The 27,554-nt window shown below is 43.4% G+C and overlaps 1 protein-coding gene across 1 annotated transcript; it reads left to right on the top strand.

The window, feature by feature from the left end:
• Positions 1 to 3,704: 3,704 nt before the first annotated feature.
• abcc6a (ATP-binding cassette, sub-family C (CFTR/MRP), member 6a) lies at positions 3,705 to 27,344 on the top strand (the record flags this gene model as incomplete). The annotated part of the gene is made up of 31 exons (XM_079160187.1): positions 3,705 to 3,746; positions 6,474 to 6,650; positions 6,826 to 6,951; positions 11,581 to 11,718; positions 13,755 to 13,877; positions 14,974 to 15,035; positions 15,160 to 15,291; positions 16,453 to 16,659; positions 17,912 to 18,089; positions 18,314 to 18,475; positions 18,571 to 18,663; positions 19,218 to 19,421; positions 19,839 to 19,985; positions 20,122 to 20,209; positions 20,782 to 20,851; positions 20,943 to 21,069; positions 21,166 to 21,342; positions 21,442 to 21,609; positions 21,789 to 21,972; positions 22,111 to 22,195; positions 22,283 to 22,400; positions 22,571 to 22,778; positions 22,888 to 23,198; positions 23,472 to 23,671; positions 23,885 to 24,011; positions 24,262 to 24,363; positions 24,483 to 24,629; positions 24,738 to 24,896; positions 25,067 to 25,233; positions 25,388 to 25,582; positions 26,095 to 27,344. The coding sequence occupies 31 exons, from the start codon at positions 3,705 to 3,707 to the stop codon at positions 26,201 to 26,203; spliced, it is 4,533 nt and encodes a 1,510-aa protein (XP_079016313.1). The 3' UTR covers positions 26,204 to 27,344.
• Positions 27,345 to 27,554: the final 210 nt, after the last annotated feature.

Consider the following 27,554-nt stretch of genomic DNA (forward strand, 5'->3'; position numbering starts at 1 on the left):
CTTTCCATTGACATAATATGCCTCCTCTAAAATGTGCCATCATTCTGTCTGAACACAGTTAGAGGTGCTGGTAGATAGATTTACTTGTTTCCAGTCTTAATGCTAAGCTAAGCTAACCGTCTGCTGGACGTATACCGTCATATTCACAGGGAAGATATGCGAGTGGTATCAATGTTCTCATCTAAATCTAAAGAAAGTAAATAAGTGTATTTTCCAAAACTTTATCGTGATTGTGTCTGTAACTGTTTCTTGAACAGTATGTGAATAATCAAGCTGTGTGTATTTGGACTTCTTATGAATGACTCCTCAGCAGGTTCCTAGGCAGTAAGGTGATAAATACTGGAAGCCTCGTATCACTCGCAGAGGCATGTGAGACGGGTCCGGAGTCGACACACGGAGGAAGCAGGTCTGACACACACATTCACACACATACAGTGCTCACACTGTGACTTCCTCGTCATATCAAGCGTACTTTCTGCTGACAGACAGATCAAAGGTCTGTCTCAGCTACAGAGCGAAGCAGTAAGGACAGATTAAGATGGCACTGTGGGTAAAAACGGGAGGGAGAGAAGCGGAAGACCCAATTAAAATTGCTTGCGTAGGCTGACACATCTGAATTTACAGGCTCCACTGGAGCTGCGCCACTCATCTAAACTTGCTTATTTAAGAGTCAACAGAGAAGCAAAGGCAGCAGATATTTTGTCACCTTAATCTGTTTTAGTCCCCTCCCTTTGTTTTGCTGTTGCTAAATTTGTCTCCCCTTGCTCCGACGTAAGAAGCCAAAATGACACAATTATTTTGACTAGACTGTTTTTCCTCCCAGGAAGAGAGGCCAGAGGAAGTGTAGGTGACCTAGACTGGTTAACCACCGCTGCACCACGAGTTGGCTGGGGCCCTGCCACCCCCGCAGCCACCCTCCGCATCCACCGCCTGCCAGGTCCACATTACAACTACTACACGCCATGACCACAAGTGCCCTTGCTCCAGTGCCAGTCTCCCATCGGGTCCATGCTGGGTGTTTTTCTCTCTCCCCCACTGGTGTAAACAGTCTGCCGTCTGGCCATCGGCTGGCCTAGAGCTCATTTCGGTCGTATTTGTGTGTATCTTTATGTATGTTAACCCATCTTGGGCCCGTACCAGCAGTTTGCACGGCTCTTGCTCTTCTTTGCATCTGCACGACTCTGTGTTGTTTTTGTGCTACTTTTCCTCCATGAATTGCAACACCCTCAACCTCAAGCTGCTGTCTGGGACCAATCAGCTGAGGAGTCTTGGCTCCGATGCTGCAAAGAAGTTTATTCTGGACGCAACAGGGGGGGTATTAAACTATCTCACCTCCAAACAGAAAACCATAGAATATATATATATATATATATGCACATTTACTAACAACCAGGGAGACAACAGGTTCACACAGGGCCCCTTTCGAGGGAAGTTCTCACACACCCCTAGAAACGTCCTCACGCAGCCAAGCACCAGATGTTGTCATCTGTCTACCGTTAAGTAGAAAACACAAACACTCCCTGCCACAGTGATTCAAGCATGTCACCTACGTGAGTTAAAACAGAAAGGGAAGACATGCTACGTCTCTTTCTCAGTCTCAGTGTTTGGACCCCGGGTGTTATTTGGGACAAAGCGGTGTACTGTAAACACTTCAGCCTGTGATACAGTCACACACAGAAATACACACATAACCGCCCGCCCCACTTTTTGTGGTACACTGCCTGAGGTGTTTCGGACCATTTCTTGGTGGTAGCAACACTCCACTCATGCTGTAGGACTGAGACATAACACAACAGTCAGGTCGGGCCATGGATATCTTGTTTGTTTTCATCTGTCTGACAGCTACAATAGGCTTTGTCCGACTAATTCATGTTAACGCTCCATCAGTTAGTTGAAAGCAGGATAAACGTTGCGGAGAACTTTCTTTCCTTCTGACCACACCTCATAACAAAGCACACCCAACACACATCGGTTCAACATATTTATTTCAAAATTTGACCACAATTATAGTTCCAGTTCCCTGTCAAATCCAACTTTTAAAAGAATTTCACATTCAAATGAATCCACGTGTCGTGTTACACAATCCCCATTATTTTGCACCAGGAGCTGAAGTGCTGAATAAAAAACACTCGCCAGCCTGAAGGAGAAACATAAAGTGATGACTCATTTTTAAAAGAATAATAATCTTGTATTTGCACATGGCGAGACACAGGACCTGGTGGTGGTCTGCCTCTCTGCCGAACTTTCCATGTTTCTTCTCTGCGGTGATGATGGCCGTGGCGGTGTTAGTCCCAGTGGAGACGCTGTCATACTTTCCTGCGCAGCTGCTGTGCTGAAGTTTTCCCTTGTGTCTTGACCAGCGTGACCATCGTCACGCCATTCGATGATGCTTTTCAGCAGACTACAAAGAGCTTTAAGGACACACACACACGTTTTCCCCTTAAACCGTGTATAAACATGTATAGGATGGATTTTCTTGTGTGTTTTTTTTGTATTTAATAATGCAACTACATCCCTTTAAACTCTTGCATTTCAGTATTTCAGACTTGCACATGTGCCCTTGCGTACATAAACGGCATCGATAATCAAGTATATTCTTTTTCCTTAAGTGTTCCTTTATTGGCAAATTGGTCACAGACATGCCACTTTGTGAGAGAGTTGTGCGATCATTTTACATTTTCCACTTACATTGCAAGTTTCAGTACAATACGATGACTTATTAACACACACATTACCTTTTCTTGCATATCAGCAATTTTGTTTTGCAATACATGGAAGTGCTTGTGATGCTTGCGCCATTGAGGTGGCTCTGCATTTTCCATTGAATGTCTGGACTGAAAAACACAATTTTGTGACTCATGCAGGATATTACATATTAGTGCTATTGTCCACTTGCGAAGGGGTTCCCACACATACATGCTAATATGTTAAGCTTTGCACCACGCTGGCAATACATAGTTGTCTCAAAACATTAACTAAGGTTGCTAATATCCTGGATATGAGTGCTGTGAATGTTTTAAATCATGGTGTTTGTCTGAGTGTTGCTGGTCTCAGTTTGAAAGGTAAGTGGGTGCACAAACAGACACTGGGGAGACGACTGGTTTGGGACGTGGGGAAATAAGGAGCAAGAAAAGAGGTAAGGGGCAGTGAGTGAAAGTGGGAGGGAGAGTGACTGGCTGTGAGGCTGTCATCCCATTGAGGGGAGTAGCTGTGGTGTTTTGATCGAAATCCAGCAGATGTGGGAAAGGAGAGAAGGGTGTGAGTGAGTGAGAGAGAGAGAGAGAGAGAGAGGGATTTCCACCCACCCAACAAGGAGACACACTCATAAACAGAAGGCACACAGAGGGAGAGTCAGATAGACACAGGATCTCAGGACAGCAGCAGTTCAAACAGCAAGGCAGACAGAAACAGAGTTTCATTGAGAGAAGCTGTTTCATTAAAGAGGAGGAAAAGTCACGCAGACACATTCAAACACACACGAATAAGCATAGCAAATGCTAGCCAAACAGTCAGACAGGAACCAGCTAACCCCAAGTTTTACCACCATTAGCCAGAGAGGAAAAGTCTAAACTTTTTCTCCACACATCACACACACACACACACACACACACACACTGGTGCTGAGAGTGTGCTACACAGCGTGAGGAGCAGGGCTGATCGACCCCAACAAGTGGAGCCGCAGGAGGGAAGGAGCAAGCGAGTGGATGGATGCATTTTGCAGACTCAGCGGCCTGGACCCTCTGTGGGTGAGTTTGTGATGTGTTCACCTGTAATACTTGCGTCAAGCAAGTTTATTTTTTTCACTAAATTCAAGCTCATTTGTAATAGGCCAATATTGATGCGTGAAAATGTATGTAAAAGTTTGTTTTTGTCTTTCGGAGCCTTATGAGCGCCAACTGTTGTTTATGTAAGTTTAGATGCATAACACAAAATAACACTTACTCCTGGTTACTGATTGCTGATGTTGGGCTGATTTGTAATTTTGGGCTATACAAAATAAATTGAATGGAATTGAACTTGCCTAATCTTCACCATTGATGCGATTTAGTGATTAAAGCAATTAGCATTAGCCACATTAGCATGTTGTTCATTCGACAGGTTTTTACTGTCCATTACTAAACAATAGAATGAAAAATAATAAGCCTGTATGTAGCAGAGAAATGGGGGTGGGGGGGGCTTCTCAATTTGCAGTTTGTACGTAGATATGCAAGTGCATTAGAAATCTAAACTAAAGCAAGTCTGAATGGGAGAATTTCCTTTACTGCGTGCCAAAATTGCATTTACCGTCACTCTAATGTGATTCAGCACAACCGTCACTGCAATGTGATTCAGCACAATGAGATGCTGAGAGCTGGAGTTGCATCACAACGAGTGAGCTGCTGTTGTTGGAAAGGCTTTTTAGTCTTATACATTCTGAATCCCAGCTCGAAAAAAGAAAGATGGAGCTGTCAGCCATCCAGCTGGAATGCCAAAATTATTTAATGCGCTCGCTCCCAACTTGCCTCTTTCCCCCTCTTCCTCTCTCTCCCTCTGTGTTTCTGTTTCTCATTACGGCTCTTTCTCGGTTTTTGCTCTTGGCCATCAAACTATGCTGAAAGACAAGCGAAAGTAACTATTGTCTTGTGCAGCTCTCTTTGCCACGAGAGTTCAGAGCACAGATGTGATGTTCTCGGCCACACTACATCAATTACAATGCATAGAAGATGTTTAAACAGATGTTTTGTCTCATGTTGACTGCAAAGTACTTTCAGTTATTAACTAGTAATCATCCTTTCACATACTTGTGGACACAGCCTCAGGGTAGTGATGGGGATTTATATAGCTTTAATACTGAACTGAACATTCACAATCCAGCTCAACAGAAGAGGTGTGATCCAGAAAACCCCTATGCATGTGAGCTTTTTAGGCTGGAGCTAGAAGTGTATTTAGTTTCTTTCTTTTTAAATCAAGCCGTCTTGTAACTTGAGAAACGGGTTCAAGTCTAGGTGAGACTGTTAGGGAGGTGATCAATGCTGTCTGAAATTCCAGTGTCCTCAATTCATACACCGCATACTCACCTTAGGTGCTTAATGATGTTTTGCACAAGACAGAGCACGATTTCATTTATTCAACTCATTATTAGCCACTCAATGTGTGAGGATGTGAAAAGTGGCATTCAGCAGGTTTGCAGCACAGATAAAGTCTCGACTACTTTCACATCACTGTGCTTGTCAGGTAAAAATAGTCACTTAAAAGCTAGTGGCATCTACTGCACCCACCGCAGAAATAGGCTGAGTACTGAGCAAAATGCACAAGAAAGTGCTTGGAGAGGGTTTGACAAGTTGAATTTCTTACATAAAAGTGTTCTGTTCATCGCCTGCCACTGACCGCAGGAGTCAGAAGGTTCTGCGAAAGTAGCCTCCCACACACTGCCTCTCAAGAGATTTATCACTTGAACGGATTTGGTACATCAGTCCTCACAGAGACCACTGGGATACAAATGGTGTGTTCATTACATAACCTAAACCACCTCCGTTATAAAGATTTAGCTGCATGTGTGGGAATTTGTGTAACCCTGATGGAGGCAAAGAGTGCCACCTCTGATTTTCACAGGCTTCCTAAAATCAGGTCATGAGTCAGACTCTTGAGGCTCCAAAAGTGGGAAATGGTGGCTATTGATGGTAAACTTGAATTAATCACTATTCACGATGAGACACGCCGCTCTCCCAGAGCAGCAGCAACTACCAAAGTGCGTCTCACCTGACGCGGTTCACCAGCATGGGCTGCGTTACATATTGAAGCTGCAGCTGCCACCAATTGTGGCCTCTCTTCCTTATCCCAGTTGGGAGTCTACCAGCAGGGCCAGACTACTCTGCCAGGCTAGAAGCTGTAAACCACTTCCTGTGGTGACTCCGCAGGGCAGCCTCGTTAGCACAGCCAGACACCCTGCCCCTCATCAGGCCAGTGAAGTGATAAACAAGGGAAGCAAGACAACAACAGGCCACTTAGCCCCTGGTACTTTCTTTTGTTAAAGACAACACATCTTGCTTCTTGCTGCTGTTACACAATCTCAAACCTTTGGCAGCATTTGCCCAACACACCTCATCTGCATGGACTTTTACTATTTATAGGCTTCATTATTAGTACAATCCTTGACATCACATTGTAATGTGTTGACAGCTTATATTGTCCTCCTGGAATTAGGAAACATGCCAGAGACGTGGTCAGAAAAAAAAGCCACAAACTGACTCAGCTTTTTAGCAAAGGAAGGCCCCTTCCAACTCACACATTGTCAGGATTGGGCAAAGACACATCTTTTTGTTGACTTGCTGTGGTTTCACTCTGCGCTGCCCTGATGGATGAGGTCTGAAGTCTGAATTCTCTGGACTTGGCTCTCATAAATTCTATCTGTCAGACGATGGATATCATCTCACAGTTTGACTTATATTCTGTTGATCTAAACCTCTGGCTTTATTACTTTCTCTTTGTTGTAGGACTGGAACCGTACGTGGTACACAGCCAACCCAGACCTGACCCAGTGTTTCCAGAACACAGTACTGGTGTGGGTGCCCTGTATCTATCTGTGGTTGTTGGCGCCTTTCTACTGCCTTCACCTCTACTGCCATGACTCCGGACGCATTCGAATGTCCTGCCTCTGCACCGCCAAGATGGTGAGACTTCACACAGACTTTGGCCAGTCGATAGTTTATTGTCCATGGGTTTTCACTTGATTGCAAATAGATACAAAAGCAAAATTCCATTAATTGTTCTCAACATAAAACCCAATACAAATTTGACAAGAACGTTTTTTCATTCGGTTTTTTGTTACTCTCCTGTCCTGCCCAGGTGTTGGGTTTCCTGCTGGCCTCCTTTGGCTTTGTGGAGTTCTTCTACATCCTGCTGGAGAGGAGCCAGGAGATCCATCAGCACATGGTCTTCCTACTCAGCCCCATCATACGCAGCATGACTGTGGTAAATACTGTGGCTCTTTCCCGATTCTACTCTTGTGTTTACCCACACGTTTATAAATGTCCAAACAGGGAATTATCTGACTGAAGTCATTTAAATGTTGTGATTTTTTTGTGCGGTAAAAGCGAAGGGCCTTCTTCTAACATTGCATGCATTGCATCAGTGCATCAAGGGTGGATTTCACACATACCTCTGGCACCTAATTGTGTGTGAATTGTTGAACTTATAAACATTTCAAAACTGTTGACAGGTCCTGAAATAATTGAAATAGCCTCTTATTTTAAAGCCATTTCACAAGTCTCTAGAGATAAGCAAATGGGAATGCCCTGTTATTTATCTTTGATCGAGTTATAAATTGGTACTGAAATGAGAGACCCACAGAGAATAAAAAAGAATCATAACAGTATAATCAATCAAACAGAATACGAGTGCACGCATGATGTGTGTGCATGGAAAATGCTTTAACTATTGAGCAACTGATTTGTAGCTCATATCGCACATCTCACATCCCTCCAGTGTTGCTCTGGGTAACAGAAGTTTTGGGAATATTTTAGCTTGTGTCCTGCTGGCTCGCATGTCGATGTGCAGTAAATGAAAGAATATATAGCCTATGTACAGTATGTTGGCCAGGCACTGAGGTGCAAAGATGCATGACCAGGGTTAGATTTATAGTGTTGCAGGCAATGCAAACATTACAGTACCATGTAAACGCCGCCAGTATTTGACCACCACTCATCAGGGTGCAGAGTACATGTGTAGTGACATCAGCTACTATTTGATGTGGAATTAAAGTATGTACGTATGTGCAAAGTTTCAATACAATGACAAATGTGCTTGGTAGGTGCTGTGCCAAGCACCCATGATGCTCTCCGGTTCCGTATCTAAAAGTATTTTTCCTGCTTCTGAGTTGCACTTTGATATGTTATACGGAAAAAGTTCTCCTTTAAATCAGACACACTTTTAAATCACACAAGGCCCATACAAGGTCTCATGTGTGTCTCTTTGTGTCTTACTTTTCTTTTATTTGTGGCTGTATTTTGTCATACAAATATGTATACAAACCCAAAATGCTACAGTTTTTAGAGACTATTCCCCACACCACTGCTATTGCAGGACGAACTTAGTCATAAACCGTTACGATTGACTCACTTGTGAACTCCAAGTGGACAGTCAGCCCTTGTCCACTCAAAGGAATTGAATCACGTTTTTCGTTGATGCTCTTCTAATCATGTAGTTTTCATATAAATGTGAGCCAGTGCTTTGACTCATCATGCACGTTGAATCAAGCTCATTCGAATCTCTTCCAACCTTTTTGTTCATCTTTAAAAAACACAAAACCACCGAATACAGCGGTGATGAAACACAATTGTAGCCTTTGTTAAACCTAATTACATAGAAAGGTTCAGTCTTTATATAGGCTGGGCTACAGGTGTGCTGTTGGACTGGAAGTTTTGACGCCAGTTCCTTCTTTGAGCGCCATTGTTCTGACCAAGACTGTATTTAAGGTGCAACGTGTTTGTTGCAATGCAGAAAAAAGAAAAGATAAAGCACAACATTCATTCATCTTACCTTGGAACAAGAACCTGAGGTTTTGAATAAACAAAACCATACCCAAAATCTATAGTGCACATTCATTTGCTCAGGTCTAAGGAGAAACAGCGCTAGCAACTCAAATGTTTAGATCCAAATCAGTGCATCTAGATGAGAGCTTTAATCTTTACAAATGTTGTTTGTCTTCTCTCCTTTCAAACATCTTGAATCAAACTATAACCCCAAGAACAGTATTTATAGAAGATACGGGCTGGTGTGCAATCAGAGAAATGTTTTCAGTGGCGTTTGTTGATGGAAACGACCCTGAATGTTTCTCAGAACACTGATCCCACTCATTTTCTGCAGATTTTTAATGATACTACACTGATGAGTAGGCGCAAAAAGAAGAGGGGTGCAGCTGACAACATGGGTGGCATGGATTTAAAATGCTGTTTGTCCCGAATAGGAGTGATGTAACATTTACAACAGTAAGGGTGCTAGAGTCCAGAAAGGATGGGTTGCTGTAGCCCAGTGAGCTGTCTAGGTTTACTCACAAAGCATCCTCTCTCTGCAGCCTAATACAGGTCCTGCATAGTCTCCAAGTCAGACAGCCTTGCCCACCTGTGGTCTTTTCAGACTCCTGAGTCAATAGCAGCACGTGTTTGGGTAAAAATACACTGAGATGTGTCTTGTATCGAGGGATCTAGTTAAAAAAAGATAATTTATTTAGAGAATATAATTTATCAGGCCAAGGGGACTGACAACAAACATCTACTAAATCTAATGAAGAGCTTGTCACGAATCTGTAAATCTACTTGCCAGTCCTATCGTTATTACAGGATATTATTTTCTTGATGCTGATTGTAGCCACCCACCACCACCCGTTCCCCGGGTGCAGGCCTGGAACACTGTGCTCTTGTTGCTCGGACCAGCTCGTTCCCTGTATGGTAACATTTCTCAGCCCACGCATCGTGGTCACTATTGATGAAAAGCACTCACATGACACTGACTATAATCAGCAATACCATGACGTAAAGGTCCTACTCCTTCCCGAGCGCTGCGCACTTCCCATGTAATTATAAGGTAGGGTTTTGACTCGAGGCTCAGTGATGGACTTAGTTCCACCCACTTACTTCTACAAACAGATGGCTGATGGTTTTGAGCAATATGGCAAGTCAGAGCGGAAGGCTAGGAATAGCAGGGTCCTTGCCTTCAGATGCTGACCCAAGGTCAGCTTTATGATTCCCCCACTTATGCTAAGGTTTGGATTTAGGCTGATGCAGCCTCAACCTCTTCAGGACTTAAAGTACCAGCAGTCAAGGACATAAAGTTCTTACCATGGGGCTTGGTGCTGCTCACCGACATACTGGGAGATGTAGATATACAGTACCATAGAAAACTTCAACACTTCAACACGTTTGGAAATATATTTAGCTTGTAAAAACTGTATTTTAATCATCATGAATTGTTGTTTATTGATGTAAATACTACTTTCAGCTGCAGCAATTAATATTTTAATAGATCAAATTACTATGTGTATATCTTAGAGTGATGAAAACACAGAAAATGATCACAGACTGCAGTTCCCCTCAGCTCTTGTGGACTTTTTTTAAACATCTTTCAGCTAATTGTGTTGGTTTTTACGGCCTCAACCTTGTTTCCAGATGAGGAGGCAGCTGTTTTTAGAAAAAAAAAACGTGGAGCTGTTGAACATAGCAGAGCATTTAGCTGCTAGAGAGCCACATTTTCCTTCAGGAGTTAGTGGAGACCAAATTAGAGCTAAAAGGAGAGTGATTATTAGACCCATGTTCATCAGGTGGAGACAAACACGACAAAAGCTCCTCATTTATCATTAGAATAATTGTAATCGGTACATTTTCCCCTCCAAGCACATCGACGTTCTTAGAGGTCTTGGACGTTCACGTGTTTTGAGTTGGCCGGTTGTCTCTGTGTTTGCATTCCCTCTTTAGTTGTGCTTTCGGCTCCAACATGCAGTCAGGTGGACTGGAGACTCTAAATTCCCCATAGGTATGATTGTTGTCTCTCTGTATTCCTCCTTCAATAGACTGGCAAGTATCGAGTGTGCAGGGGAAGTGAATGAACACAAGAATAAAGAATCAGTGTGTCACCACAGCAAGTTAATGAAAACCCTGTATGTTGTTTATATCTACCAGAGCACATGAGGATCTTCACCCTCTCACGATCACCACTCAGAAATCTGTGCACCTCTCCTCACGAAATGTATAGGGTTGTTGATGTGAAAAACGTAGATAATTACCAAGCTGCTATGGTTTATAACAGGACAGTTCTGTGGCTCATCCCAAAGTAACCAATGCGCTACCCATCATGAAACCTGAACCCGCTTTCTCCCCACTTGGTGATGAGCTGGCATGACAAAGTGACGTCTCACTTGGCCAGCCACTCAGAGAGGAACACATTACTGTGGTTCAACAGCAGATGGGTGACTCCTCTGAGGACATACAACACTGAACCTGGCTTATTTTTGAGAAAACACAACGGTATAGAGCTTTTTTTATTTTTTTTTAAAGGAAAGTGTGTGCAGGGCATGTAGCATGCCATGGATTCATTTCTTTGTAGGTGGAAGTCAGCCAGAAACCATCTGTGGCTGCGACCAGGGAAATCCCAGAATCCTAAGTTCTTTCTCAAAACCACCATCGGCTGCATTAGATCAGAGTGAATCTAATTTTACCTTCCCTGTTGAGAAGGTTGGCAGTGACATCGGCACCTAATACGGGAGAGATAGGGCTTTATTTTCTTCAACTGAATTAAAGTGGCGTAGCACTGACTAGCAGCTCAGAAAGAGGTTTTACCCAGAGCAACTTAGAAAATAGTTTGGTTTGAAGTAGAACTAGCAGGTGACTTAATTTAAAAAGAATGATAATTGGTTGGTAAATAAGATTTATTTTTGTACTTCCAAAAAGGTATTTCATCATGTTTTCTTGACCTTGTTGAGTGGCTCCAGGCTGTTTTTTGAGATTTGAGTGTTCTCCAAGCTCGGGGATGTTTCCTCTCCTGTGCTGTGAAACCCCCACATGTGAATTCTTAGCTAAAGTCTCTCTGTCTCTCTTTGTCTCTCTCTAGATCTTGGCCTTATGCATCATCCAGTTGGAAAGAATAAGAGGCTGTCGCTCCTCTGTATTCCTCTTCCTGTTCTGGGTCTTGGCTGTGGTCTGTTCCCTGGTGCCTCTAAGAGCGAAGATCCAGCTGGCCATGGACGAGGTATTTCTTTAGACAATTGATTAATACACAATAACATATCATTTCATTAAAAAAAATATCATCACAGTGTCCTAACACATGATGCTGCATCCAAAATGCTCTATATTGAAAATGAGGAATAATTCAGAGCCAAAGTAAGTGTGTTTGTCAGGTTCAAACTCAGTGAACTTGCAGTGTGAAAACACCATGCAGGGATATCTAATCAGGTCCACTCCTACCCATAGTCTAGACACAAGACTCCAGCAGCGTAGCTTGAGATATACCCTGTGTCAGCAAAGAGTTTCTGTTTCATCCCTCAATTTCAACCAAGGTAGCCGAAGTTAACCAAGTGTTGGAGGATGACACTGCCAATTCTGGTCAAGCCTGTGTGTGTTTAAGTTTTCCTTTTCTTCCTGTGCCTCGCGTAGACACTGCAATCATTGTTGTATGGGGTAAGTTTCTATTTAAGCGCACACAGCCGTAGGGCAGTCGCATTTGCATTTCTATAAAAAACACACAAACACACACACATCCATATTTCTGTTTTATCGTCCTCAGTGTGACATTCCCACACTGCTTGGGGGAGAGTAATGATGGCCCTTGGATAAATGCTGGTGAGACATGGCAGTCCAGGGTCAGACTAGAGGAACGTCAGCGCTGTGTTTATGGGCCTACACTGCTGTAAACACAGCCAGATGGAAATCTATGCATCCGCACATAATGCGATGCCAATTAGAATTCAGACACAGATGTTTTCATTTCATTCAACCACACGCGTGCACATAGGATGCGGATGTGACCATCTAAATATTTCTCCCTCATATCGTATATCGCTACTTCTTGAATAGCCAAATTCACATGGGTGCTGTCATATGGGTGCCATGAATTTCTCTAAAGGTCTTGATACCATCCAGAGTCTTTTGCTTGGTCATGAGAGTGAACGGTAGGTAGCCTGTGTAACTATGATGCTGATAACGTTACTGTTGCAGGACAATTCAAAGTACTTTAATCTTGTTAACAAATGGAACAACGATAAAAGTTGTGTCGCACAGCTTAGCAGTTTTTCCCTGTCTACTGTGTCAACTCACATTAAATATTGTACTGACACATTTTGTGAATATTTATGAAGACAGTGACTAATTCACTCTGCAGCGTTGATGGCCCGAGTTGACTGAGTTCTTGTTTGTCGACCCTTGGCCATTCTTAGTCGCCTGACCTACATTTTTCCCACCCACTCTCCGACCATCCTGACCCTGTTTTTCACTGTGTGGCCGGAACCATTTGGACTCTTCATATCTCCTTTCTGGGCACAGCACCACACTTTTCAGAGAAAGCCGTTTTTACTGTTTACCATGGCTCTGACTTTCATGCATAGCCATTGCATGCACATTGCACAGACTGGCTGTGGCAGTGGCCTTGACCCAGTAGTAAGCAATGCATCTGCCAAACCCCACAATTTCTTTACATCAAGAATAACAAGTGAGTCCTACATTTCACAAAAATCTCTGAGCGGTTAATATCGCAGCTGCTCCCTTGATTGACTGTAAGGGTGCTGGTTTGTGAAACCACAATCTCCCTATTTACAGATACGGGCTCTTAGCGTGACTGAGAAGCAGCTTTAACTATCACTTCATTTATATAAAGTACACCATTAAAGACTGGGTCTAAGGTCCAAAATACTCTTTATTGTGTCTGTGATCTTGGTGTGTAAACCATCCCGCTGCTATACAATATGTTAGCAAGGGAAAAGCAACGTATTGTCAAGCCACAGTGGACATAAATGATGCTGTATACCACAGGATGTTGTGTGATATGTTATTAAGCAATGTTGCTTAATGATGAAACCCGTATGTCTTGATTTAAAAGAAATGTTATTTTTCTTTGGCATGTGCACCCATAAAGCCAATTAATTGTTTCCTTAGCTTGAAATAGAAGTCTAACTTACAAAACGTGTCTGGAATAGCTTAACACAAATAAACTGAAGGAACTCTGGCTAAAAGACTGGTATTTTTCAGCCCTGTAGCAGCCTCCTTAATCTGTGCTTTCTTATTCCACAGGGCATTGCCTCAGACATTGTACGATACCTCGCCTTCTTCTCCTACTTCACAATCCAATTGGCCCAGCTCTTCCTGTGCTGTTTTGCTGACCAGCCCCCAGAGGGAAAAACTGTCTTGGAAAAGGTAGGCAGAGAAGAATGTATCCCACTTCCGTCAAAAACGTCCACTCCGATCCAAAACACAGGAAAGAAAACGCCTGAGCATCTATCTTGTGGTTTTCAACTTTTGTTGTCAAGACATTTTTCCCTTTTGGAGGAAATGATGTGATTCACCTCCCTCCCTCCCTCCCTCCTTCCACTCTCACTTCACCCCTTTGGCTTTCTATGAGGAGAGTGTTAATATGTGTGTGTGTTTGTCGTTGTTCTCCTGCATACCATCACCGCGACTCACTCACTCCAGCGTTGGATAACATCAGGACCGCTGCTTAGAGCTTGTGACCACACAACAGCACAGGCATTACTTAATACAGATCTCACTATCCCATCAAACATGAGCCTGATGACACTAAAGCTCCAAATAGCAAGTGGATTTCGGACAGCTGACAGGTTAATGAAAATGAACTTCTAATCAATCAAACAGACGTGCGACGTAACATTTCCCCGGTGACAAACAATCAAAATAGCTGGAAAAGTCCCTCAGAAGCCCTCGGCCGGTGGTGGAGGCTGAGGGGGCAGAAGCCGCAGTCTGGCGTGGTGGACACACCCATCGGTCGCTCCTTGGTGTGTCCTCCTCTTCTTCCTCCACCTTCTCCTCCTCTCCGCCCCACGCTCTGGTTAGAGTTACTCACAGGAAGAGAGGAAGAGCGGGAGCGCTGGTAACGAAGTGAGAAAACACCCTGGTGCGGGGGTGGCAGGGTGGAGGGATGCCATAAAGAATGCGTGAGAGGACAAACTTTCTGTGTTTCTGCGTGTGTGTGTGTGTGTGTGTGTGTGTATCCACTTGTTGGAAAGTTTGTTATTAGACATTTCCGTTCTGTCTGAGCTAGACCTCAAAACGTCATCTCCCACCCATAACACTGAACTATTTATTGGGAGTTCATGGCCCCACAGTGGACCACCTGACTGTACACATGTTAGCGTTCTTAAATACACTCCTCACAAGTGCACCATTCAACCATCAACCGACGGCCTCTGTGAAGCTGTGTGTGTCTCGAAAGCCTTAAAGTGGTGAGAGCTTTACTGCGACAACAAGATTGAGTCCGGTCTTTAATCTGTTGCAGAATCCCTGTCCCGTGAAAGACGCCTCTTTCCTGTCAAAGATTCTCTTCTGGTGGTTCACTGGGTAAGATGGTTCTTCAAAACCCCTAATTTTTGGGCTTTAGCTGAGTCACTACAGCGACAGTTTGTACTTGTTTACAATAATATGTGTTCTGTTGACGATTATATGCGTGAATCATCCTCCTCAGGCTTGTTGTGAAAGGATATCGCACCCCACTGGCAGCAGAGGACTTGTGGACCCTGAGGGAGGAAGACACGTCGCGCAAGATAATCTCTGAGCTGGAGGAGGACTGGACAGATGAATGTGCCAAACTTCAAAAGTGAGAACGCCTTCTAATTTGAGTCTGATGGTTTGAAGGGATACCCCGGCAATTTGGTATTGAACTTTCATAAAGTTGACAGACTCTAAAAAGACAGAATAAACAAAATTACGAGTCTACAACTGTTTAAACTGCTCTGTGAGGCCCTGTGTACAACAGGGTCAGCTGTGCTTTGGGCTTAATGCTAACATGCTCATAGTGACAATGCTAACATATGAACTAGTTAGCATGCTAACATTTCCTTATTAGTGCAAAACACAAAGTAAAACTGAAGCTGATGGGAATGTCAACAGTTTTGCAGATATTTGGTCATACACTCAAGTTCCAAAAACACTACATTTCCCATAATGCAACAGATAGCATCCTTCCCCCATGCCAACTTTATGTTATGAATTGTCTCCAACATGATGAAATCCTAACCCTAATGAAATCACCTGGGTTATCTGATTAGACCTTAGAAAGCTCCATCTAGAACCACAGTAGACATTATATGGAGTGCTGCACATCTTGTTTTCAAATGGCATGTAGTACTCCTCATGATGACTACATTGTCTTTCATGCATACAATCTGCCCCTTTAATGAGTGCTGTGATTGACTGCCTAATCTTCTCTGTGCATTAGCTAGTAGTTGTAGAATGAAGACAACGTACAGCAGAAGACCAATCTTCACAGAGAAAAAAACATGTACAAGACATGCACGTTTCCTGCACAAAGAATCAATTCCATTTTATTGCAATGTGGCCAAACGTCAGCATGGTGCCGGTTGAGTTAATGACCCAAGCAGAGCATGACTTAGCCATGATTGCGGTAAATGTGAATTCAGGATGTCTCATCACCCGAGGCATTTTGGGCCAAAAATGGGTCCAAAGCGGTCCCTTGAGGACACAGAGCACCATCATGTCAAGGCAAGAAGTTTGTGTCAAAGCGTTTTAACACGATCTAGTGCTTTGAAGATCCCTCGTTAAATCCAATAATTATGTCAGTGAATAATGCTTTTTACTGCTGGCAAATTCTTGAGTCCATCAGTGATGGTACGAATAACAACATTTTTTTTTTACAGTCAGTTTTACATTAAAGACTTGAAAGGCACCAGCATCAAGTTGGGGCATCTCTGTCACAGATGGCTCGTCTGTAACTGCGTGCGTTCTCTCGCTCTGGCAGGCAGGAGAAGGCCTTAGCGTCGGGTGTGGCACTGGGGAGCAGACTGCAAGACCAGGCCCAGCTCCTCAGGAAGCTGCAGAAGGAGCAGAGCTCCGGCTTCTTCCTGCTCAGGACGATGGCGCGCAAGTTCGGCCCATACTTTCTGACTGGTACTCTGTGTATCATATTCCACGATGCCTTCATGTTCGCCATCCCCCAGGTGCTCAGGTAAGACTTCCAGGAAGAGTTTCCTGAAACCTAAATCTGCTCTCACAATGAGTGCAATCTGGCAACAAAAAAGAACAGCTGTTGTGTGATTTGCCAATGTTTGTAGATATTAGCTTTCTCTCAACCCAGTACCATGAAGCTCAGGGTTATTTAGTTTATAGTGCAAAGAGTACCAAAAATAACAAGATAATCCACAAATGTTTGTGTTATTCTGCATGAAGATGATTGCATTGAAGACCAAGACGTTCTCAATGAAATTGCTCATAAGAAAGTTACTATCACAAGTGACCATGTCGTTATATTTGGAAAAAGATGTTGTTGTTATTGAGTTTGTCAAATATAGCTTTCTCAGTCCCGCAAACCAAATGGCATTGCGTTCACTGTATTAAGGAAAGCTGCAGCCAATATTTCCAAACCTCAGTTCAGACTCAAATTACCTGGATGGACTGCAGTACAGGCGAGAGTAAAAATAGGCTTTATTGTGGTTTTGGGGGTTAACTGACCAATTTAGGGATTTAAGTGGAAGGGATTACATTTTCCTGGTATAATTTAAATAAACATTGGTTAAGCGGATACTGCAGTCTACATATATGGATATACTTTACTGTAGAAAAAAACTCCTTAGTTAACACCTCAGCTATCAACTTCATTGTCCTGTTTTCAATGATTTGTGACTGAAACAACAATAGAAGTTGGCAGCAATGAAAACAGGTTACGGCTGACCCACCACCCCGCCGCACAATCCCACTAGCCAGACTGGAATGTTGTTGTTGATGCACAGCAGAGAATCAGTGGAAGTGTTAATTATGGTCACAGAGCTGTGAGCAGATAAAGTAGACGAGACCACAGCCCTCTGTTCTCCAGTGAGGACGACAGGCCGAGAGGGAGAGGAGGCTCTAAATGGCAGCAATGCTCTCGGACCACAATAAGGGAACCGCTGGCCAAGTGTGAGGGCAGCCCGGCCACAAGCTGAGCACTGTTGTGCAACCCGAGCTACTTTGTGCAGACCAGTCAGCCAGCAGCCACAGCAACACTAACGGCCACTGGTTTAAGGCACACAATGAAAGTCACATAATACCACATTGAATAAAATAAAAAAAGGGATGTTGACTGGGTAAAAACCTGTCTGTGTCTGCTTTGATTGTTTTTCATTCACTGTGTTCCAGGGAAAACCATACATAGAAACAGAGTTTTTGATTTGACTTACATGCACTTAAAAACTGAACATCCTGATTAATCTCCTCCTCCACAGTCTTCTGCTGGATTTCATGAGAGACGAAGATGCTCCGCTGTGGAAAGGCTACTTCTACGCCACGCTAATGTTCCTGCTGTCCTGTCTCCAGTCCCTCTTCAGCCATCAGTACATGTACACATGCTTCACAGTGGGAATGAGGGTGAAGACGGCTGTTATGGGATTGGTTTACAGGAAGGTGGGTATCTGCATCCACGGACATTTAACCTCTAGACACCACATAAATTACGTTTTAAATGGCAAAAACAACAGCCGTCTCTCCTTCCAGACAGGAAAACAGAGTGAGATTAATTAACAGCGTTTATCTAAAATGAATGATTGTCTGAAATCTTTACGGGGGTGTTAATTTATATTGGACGACTGAGGGCTAAAATGTCTTTGTCTCTTTTGTCGTCAATCCAGTCTTTGGTGATAAACAGCTCAGCCAGGAGGACTTGCACCGTGGGCGAGATTGTGAATCTGGTTTCGGCAGACACTCAGAAGCTCATGGACTTTGTGGTGTACTTCAACGCTGTCTGGCTGGCTCCTATTGAAATTTCTCTTTGTCTCTTCTTCCTCTGGCAGGTATGTCCAAATGTTTTCATAATGCCACTCATTCATGCACAACTGCATTTCAACTGAAAGGCCCTTGACACCATTTCATTCTTTGTTTTATTTAGCATCTCGGCCCATCGGCTTTGGCAGGAATCGCCACTGTCATTCTCATTTTCCCCCTCAACGGATTCATAGCAAAGAAACGAAGCAAGCTACAGGTAAAAGCAGTAACGGGAATCCTGCACACTTTCGCTCCAGTAGCCCTGACATCTGGCATGTTAGGTCAGGGATGCCACAGCTGGTTTAGATAGTGGCTGAAGAGCCCGTGGGTGGTTGGCCTGGATGGTACATTCTCTCTTGTCCTTTTGATGTCTGCCCCATATAACGTGCTTGAAAAACAATGAAAGGAAAGGGTGGGCAGTAAGAGGAAATCATTTTTCATTTCTTTGGAAAAACAACAGACGGTTTCTTTATATTTGGTTGCCAATTTAATCGAACTTAGTCTTGAATGCAGTGACCACATTCCAGGCCCTTTGTTGTTTCCTCGTCATGAAAATCACGAAAATGTAACAAGCAATAAATTCTTACTGAATTTAACAAGTTATATGATGTTCAGGAAAACTACCACAGTTGTAACGAGCGCAGACAAACCCATGTTCACAAATGCATGTATTTGCTTCGGTCTGGTAATTGTCTTTCCGCTGTGCCGCAGCTTTGGATAGTTTAATTTTTTTCATGACAAAACGTAAAAAGCTCTTTGTCTGGTCAACAGGAGGTCCAAATGAAGTTCATGGACGGACGCATCAGACTGATGAATGAGATCCTGAATGGAATAAAGATCTTGAAGTTTTATGCCTGGGAGAAGGCCTTCCTGGAGCAGGTTTTGGGCCACAGAGAAAAAGAGCTCAAAGCCCTGAAGAAATCTCAGATCCTTTATTCCATCTCCATTGCATCCTTCAACTCCTCTTCTTTCCTGGTAAGAGCACGGAACTAAAAGGAGCTACTAATAAAAAGGGTACATACAGGCCTCAAACTGACCATGTTTGGTGCACTGAGCTTTGTACAAGGTCAGTTAGCAATGTAGAATAGAAAAAAGTATTCGACTAATTTAAGAGCCATATGCTGCAAGCGTGACAAAAAATAAAACATGAAAATACATATTTGTGACATGTTTTAAAAGATTAATATCTTCAGTAGGAACAACTGGAGCTTGGGGCTCAGAGAGTACTGAGAGACACACTAATGTATTGTTTTTGGTCTTTTCATGGGATACATTCACAATTGAAGACATTTAGAACAACACCAGCCTTATCCTATAAATTGTGTCTCTAAAGATCCCCCATCACACAAGTCTTTGCCTGTGTATGTAATATTTAATCTCTTTTTCCCCAAGATTGCCTTCGCCATGTTTGGAGTCTACGTGACGCTCGATGACAGGAACGTCCTGGATGCACAGAAAGTTTTTGTCTCAATGGCACTGATCAACATCCTGAAGACCCCACTCAGCCAGCTTCCATTCGCTATAAGCACGACTATGCAGGTAGGTGACATTGTAAGGTCGTACCTGTGATTGTTTTGAGATGGGTTTTTTCCATCCACGGTGCCTGATAAGGTATATTTGTATGGTACCATGTGATGGATATAGCTCAGTTAACTAACCACTGTTTCTGTTTCAGGCTATGGTTTCACTGAGACGTCTGGGGAAATACCTGTGCTCAGAGGAGCTGAAAGGGGACAATGTCTCGAAGGCTCCATTGAGTTCTGGTAAGAACCCCACCCATATATCGACTTTAACATTAAATGAATAAATTACTGTTCTGCGCGGTTTAATTTCACCAATTTCCATAATTCGTGCCCTATACTACCTTAAATCATAGACTGTCATAATCAATATGAACAGCCCGCAAGATTTTGTTGTTTATATCTGTGGAGTACCACAACCTTGTATGGATCATGTGCACTGTCACTTCCTGGGTCCCTGGCTAACTGGTAGACAGGGTAATGATAGGATGTTCCCATTTAGCGGTTGAACGTAAATCACAGCATGAATTCAGACATATGATTCATAGAGAAAGAAAAAAGAGAAACACTGCAGCCCTGTCTGTAATCTGTCAACACTTCCTAAAACAGCTTGTGAAAAAGCAACAGCTCTATAATTTGTATGATGAAGCTAATTCACTTGTAATTACGCCCAGGCTGCGCTCTGACGAAAAGACTTCAAGGGGGATTTTTGTTTTGAAAGTTTGTTTGTGGCTCAGGTTGAAGGAACATGAAGACAGGCTTCAGCGTTTATTGCAGGTTTTATTCATTTTACTCAACCTTTCTTTCTTGTTTAGATGGGGAAGACGTGGTGATAGAAAACGGGACTTTCAGCTGGTCTGCTGAGGGCCCTCCATGTCTTAAAAGGTATGAGTTGTGAAAATAATTAAAATAAAATGTACTAAATCTACATTAAAAACAAAGAGACTTACAGAACAATTTGTTTCTTTGTTGACAGGATCAGTATCCATGTGCCACGAGGTTCCCTCGTCGCTGTGGTCGGACATGTGGGCAGTGGAAAGTCCTCTTTGTTGTCCGCCTTGCTCGGTGACACAGAGAAAAGAAGCGGCTGTGTCACTGTTAAGGTATTGAGCTTGTGTTCCACATGAACGTTTTTTTCTTATTTGTGGGTTTCATTTAATTAATACTGACAGTCTCTCTTTTGACATGTGTCTTCACAGGGCTCGGTGGCGTATGTGCCCCAGCAGGCCTGGATCCAGAACGCCACAGTCCAAGACAACATCTTATTTGGCTGTGAGAAACTGAAGACATGGTACCACCGAGTGCTGGAGGCCTGTGCACTGCTGCCTGACCTGGAAATCCTACCTGCTGGAGATGCTACAGAAATTGGAGAAAAGGTATTGAAATGGAGACATGGAAATTATATGTTTCGGGGCTTTTATTTATCTCCAAATCCTTTGAGTTTATCTAAACTTTGGATCGTTGTGTCCCTGCAGGGTTTGAACCTCTCAGGTGGGCAGAAGCAGAGGGTGAGCCTGGCCAGGGCTGTCTACAGAAAGGCTGACGTGTACTTCATGGATGATCCTCTGTCTGCTGTTGATGCACATGTGGGCCAACACATCTTTGACAAAGTCATTGGACCAAAAGGAGTCCTTAGAGACAAGGTAATATATGTAACAAAACCAAAATGCAATTCAGCTGCAAAGAGCTAAGACATGCGCCATTGTTCATCATAATATGGAAACCACCACTTTGCTGACACTTTTGTTTTGACGAAAGCCTCAATGAAGTATTGGATTGTGCTTACATGCTATTTTTCTCTCTTGTGTGGCTTGCTATACAGACCCGCATCCTAGTGACCCACGGGATGAGCTTCCTGCCACAGGCTGACCTCATCCTCGTCCTAGGAGATGGAGAAATCACAGAGAGTGGCTCCTACCAGGAGCTCCTAAGCCGCCATGGCGCCTTTGCTGAGTTCATTCACACATTTGCCAGCACGGAGCGAAAAGAGAGTGCCATACAGAGAGGTGAGAAACATTCTGTTAAAAGATGACCATACAAATAAAAGTCAGCGTGTGCAGAAAGGAGGACTTCTGTGTTATAGACATCAGTCAAAAGATGAATAATCCCAATTTAAAACCCCCAAAAATGTCCCTTTCTTGAAGCTGGTTCCAGGAGGTCCAATGCTCGTCTCAGCATGGTGGACTTCATGCCGTTCTCCAGAGACCTGTCACAGGAGCAGCTCATTGGGTGTGTAAACAAACGTGTAAACTGCAAATTTGTGATAAAGATGTTTGGCATCCCAAGCCTGACCTCTGGCCTCTCCATATCCTGCAGGGGTGACACCACGAATACCAACCTGCAGAATATGGAGCCCGTGTCTGAAACAGACCAGGAACAGGTACCAGAGGACTTGGGCAAGCTAACTGAGGCTGACAAGGCCCGCACTGGAAGGGTAAGTCTGAAAACGGCTTTTGACTCCACCTCCATTGGTGTGGAATTAGGCATAAGTGGCCCAGAAATAAGTTATTGCAAGTTTAATGAACATAAAACATAAAATAGTTTGATATAATGATCATCTAATTCCTTGAGATTGACGGTACATTTTGTGTTGTTCTACATCAGGTGCGGTTGGCGATGTACAAGAAGTACTTCAAGACCATCGGCTTGGCCATCATCATTCCCATCGTCTTCCTGTACGCTTTTCAGCAGGGCGCCTCATTGGCCTACAACTACTGGCTGAGCGTGTGGGCTGACGACCCGATTGTTAATGGCACCCAGATCGACACAGACCTGAAATTGACCGTGTTTGGTGCGCTTGGCTTTGTGCAAGGTCAGTTAGAGAGCTTTAGGAATCCTCACGGCTCAAACAAATGAAGAGTCGACACCGGTTTGTTGATGTTCGACTCTGACGTGATCAAACATCTTTCCCCTCTCTTCAGGTATTGCCATCTTTGGTACGACTGTCGCCATCTCCCTCTGCGGAATCATCGCCTCTCGCCACTTGCACATGGACCTGCTGATCAACGTGCTGCGTTCTCCGATGTCTTTCTTTGAGTGCACGCCCAGCGGCAACCTACTCAACCGCTTTGCCAAAGAGATCGACGCCATCGACTGCATGGTCCCCGACGGCTTGAAGATGATGCTGAGCTACGTCTTCAAACTCATGGAGGTCTGCATCATTGTGCTGATCGCGATGCCATTTGCAGCCGTGATCATCCTGCCACTCGCTTTCCTTTACGCCTTTGTCCAGGTACATTTTCCCCCCAACATTTCAACTCACCACAAATTATTTTTGAGAGTTTTATGTTCAAGGCGGCTCAGCAAGAGCTGGGTTCCATTACAGTGTGTTACTGGAAGGCTCCAAAACCAACCCTGCTGATTTTGCCATTCACTTGTGTTTTGTTCCCCCACGTGCTGACATAGATGTTACACACATTCACTATGAATTATGGGAAAGCCCTCAGTACTCCCTCTTGTTTTCACTCATTAAACTTGTGTTTTACTTTTCCACTGTGGGCTACAGAGCTTCTACGTCGCCACATCCTGTCAGCTGCGGAGGCTGGAAGCTGTGAGCCGCTCGCCCATCTACACCCACTTCAACGAGACGGTGCAGGGCGCCAGCGTGATCCGGGCCTTTGGCGAGCAGTCCAGGTTCATTCTGCAGGCTAATAAGAGGGTCGACTTCAATCAGACCGCCTACTTCCCTAGATTTGTGGCCACCCGGTGAGATTATGTGATGATTATAATGTGCATTCATTTCATTTATGCATCGCTCAGTTACAGTTCATGAGGGTTAGTGTTGATTCAAAGCAGCAACAGTTGCTGCGATTGCTTTATGTTACATGGTTACACAAAATGACTTCTGGCTTTAGCAATAAGGACACATTTTGGTAGTTGACTGCCCACAGCTGAGCTAAATCAATATTACATCCACAGGTGGCTGGCAGTCAATCTGGAGTTTGTCGGTAATGGTGTGGTCTTAGCTGCTGCCATTCTCTCTGTGATGGGAAAAGGCACCCTGAGCCCAGGCATAGTTGGTTTGGCTGTGTCACACTCCCTCCAGGTAAGAAGCTCTGCCAACAGACACGCTAACACACATTCTCACACAGCAGTTCTGGAGGTTTCCCAATACCCGACGTATTAACGTCAAAGACAGACAACTTCACACACACAGCATTGTGGGACTGCAATTGGAGGTTAAACTGGAGAAAGTGGAATATAAATGCATTGCTTTGCTCAATCAGCAAATGCATTTTTCAGCACAGGAAAGAATAAGATTTAAAGTAAACCTCAGTGTGTTGGATATTTTGCAGGTGACTGGAATCCTGAGTTGGATTGTGAGGGCCTGGACTGATGTGGAAAACAACATTGTGTCTGTGGAGAGGGTCAACGAGTATGCTGATACTGCTAAAGAGGTTAGTGTTCCCTCCACACCCACATAAACAAATCACAGCTCCAAACACTAAATCCAACACTGTACAACAACAAAGGCTTTTTTTCTTCTCTACTCACCCTTTCTTATTGTCTCATTCAGGCGAGTTGGAGTATTGAAGGCAGCTCCTTGCCCCTGGCCTGGCCCCAGAGAGGCACTATTGAGTTCCAGGACTACGGGCTGCAGTACCGTAAAGGACTTGAGTTGGCTCTGAAGGGCATCACCTTACAAATTCACGAAAGAGAGAGGGTGAGTCATCTTGTGGGATAAAAATATTTGTACCCGTCTTAAGCCTGGATGGTTTAAATTGCTTGAATTATGTTATACATACATTCTGACTAAAAACCTGTTTTTCAGGTTGGAATTGTGGGTCGGACAGGAGCGGGGAAGTCCTCTCTTGCCCTGGGAATCTTCAGGATCTTGGAGGCAGCAAAGGGAAAGATCTTTATAGATGGAGTCAACATCGCCGACATCGGACTCCATGACCTCAGATCACGCATTACTATCATTCCTCAGGTGCGACAGTAGTAATAACAGAATCTGAGCCTTGGCTTTCATCATATAAACTGTTTGCAATAGCTGCAATCCGTATCCAATGGAGAATAAGACATTCTAAATTATAATAATTGTGTTACCAGTCTGGACCGTGTGTTTCGATGAATAACATCTGCTGTCCTCTCTCCCAGGACCCTGTGCTGTTCTCAGGCTCCCTCCGAATGAACCTCGACCCATTTGACATCTACACAGATGAGGAGGTGTGGAGGTCACTGGAGCTCTCTCACCTCAAAAACTTTATCTCTAATCTGCCTGACAAACTCAACCATGAATGCTCAGAGGGAGGAGAAAACCTCAGGTATACAGATACGACTCATTGTACTGTATATAAACCACTACCCATTGTCCCCATTGTCAGTAAACCAACTTTATTACAGAGATATCCGCACAAAGTTTCATGATACAGGACAGAATCTGATATGTGATTCGATCCCTCTCCTTTGTCTGTGTAGTCTGGGTCAGCGTCAGCTGGTGTGTCTGGCCAGGGCCTTGCTGAGAAAAACCAAGATCCTGGTTTTGGACGAGGCGACAGCTGCGGTGGACCTGGAGACAGACACGCTCATCCAGTCCACAATTCGCACACAGTTTGCAGACTGCACCGTCCTGACCGTTGCTCATCGCCTGAACACCATCATGGACTACACCAGGTACATTATAATCTACTAAGTGGTCGATATTTTGGGGTATTTAGTGGACTGACATAAAACTAATCAATGATTAGTTGGATTATTAATCAGTCATTTTAAGAAGTTTTCAAGTAAAATACCAAATATTTGATGGTTACAGCTTCTCCAACGTGGGGATTTGCTGCTTTAATGTTTTTCATATCACTGTAACTTAAATACCTTTGGACTATTTTTACTGTTGGTCAGACAAAATAAGCAATGTACGGCATTACTTTGGACTCTGGGAACCTGTAATGGGCACATGTCATTATATGACAGTTTATAAACAAAATAATGAATGAAAGTTAAGTTAAATTAAGACATTCATTCTTAATTGCAGCCCTACAACCCACATTAACCGTATACTAATCACAGTTATAGGCCTAGACAACCAAAAATCCACAGCTTTACTACACATATAAATGTTAGATCAGGTGTATAAAAATAAATGCTATAACTAAAAGCCATCTTCCTCCTTTTTTGCCGCTTCACAGAGTGATCGTCATGGACAGAGGCCAAATTTCAGAGATGGACTCTCCAGCCAACCTGATCGCACAGCGGGGACAGTTCTACCGAATGTGCCGGGAAGCTGGGCTGGTCTAAGTCTTCAATGGGCTTCGTACTACGGAGCCGGTGTCCAGGTGTACAGACGTGGCATCTTATTTGTGTGGCTCTGCAAGCACACGTAAAATCGTGCCATTCCATCCAAGCTTTGTGGCAGCTCGAAGCTCCTCTCCATGAGGGCATTGTCAATGAATCTCAAGAGCAGCTGCTGACGCAGTCCTTATATGTTGGTTTTTAACACACAGACATGCTGTCCAAAAGACATTATTAACCTCCGATGATGAACATTCAGAAGAAAGCTACAGTGGATTGTTGAGAGTCTCCAAGCTTTAAATATTGTACATAGAGTAGTGGAGTCAGTTCATTCAATGTAGAGATTAAACCCAGAGCTACAAACTAAGACTATATCAAATCTTAAGGATTTATATTCTCTTTTTGAATGGGAGCTATAGTATTTTTGTAGTTTTGTAAGTGTTATAAAGCACGTGATATATTTTCTGATGTTGTCTCAGGCTTAAACGATGTTTACTCGTTTGTTTGTTTTTTAGCCTTGTATACCAAGAAAGAGGCAATTTTGTAATTGTAAACTGATAGAAGGTTATTTCGTCTTCTTGCCCCAGAAACTGGGACAGGAAATACTCTGACACACTAACCTTCAAAAGGTTCACCATGGCAAACGCAGAGGAAGCGAGCTTTTAACTGCCTTCAAAATCTGAGCTGGAAGCAGCCAATGTGGAGTTTTTATATGTCAGGGAAAAGAGGAAAACATTGAAGTGAGCCAAGACATAAGCAATCTACCAACTATGTTGTGGCTGTTGTTTATTTCTGTCAAAGTCAACACATAAAAAGAGTCAATAGAGACCTTGCTGGTCGGATTCAACCTGACGCCGGTAGTGAAAACCACCATGAATGAAGAGAATGCCTCTTCAAAACAATGGTGATGGATCTCTGTGTGATTGTCACTCTGCCTCCACCACACAACTCCGGCCATATGCAGAGAAGTATTGTGCTTATGGTGCTGACATGACAGACTGTAAATAGTCCACGTTGACCGTTAGTCTCGATTCAAAGAAAGAACCCTATGAACTTTTTAAAGAGGCATTCACTGTTTTTGTCTTACTGGTTTAGACAATATATTGTAAGAGGAATCCTATTTATGTCATATGACAAAATGTATTAAGTGTCCTTAAGATTTTGGATTATATTATATTTATACTTTTTATAACAAGTTTGTTCATTTTTTTCACTTTTACTGTTAATATACTGTCTCGTTCCATAAATCATGCTGAATAATAAAATGTTATTTGAGTCTACAATGTCTTCATGCTTGAATTCATGTCCCTGCAAATGAGTGTTTGGGGAAAATATCAATAAACGGGGGACGTAAATC

Source organism: Pholis gunnellus (assembly GCF_910591455.1).
Source record: "Pholis gunnellus genome assembly, chromosome: 5".
Classification (NCBI taxonomy): Eukaryota; Metazoa; Chordata; class Actinopteri; order Perciformes; family Pholidae; genus Pholis; species Pholis gunnellus.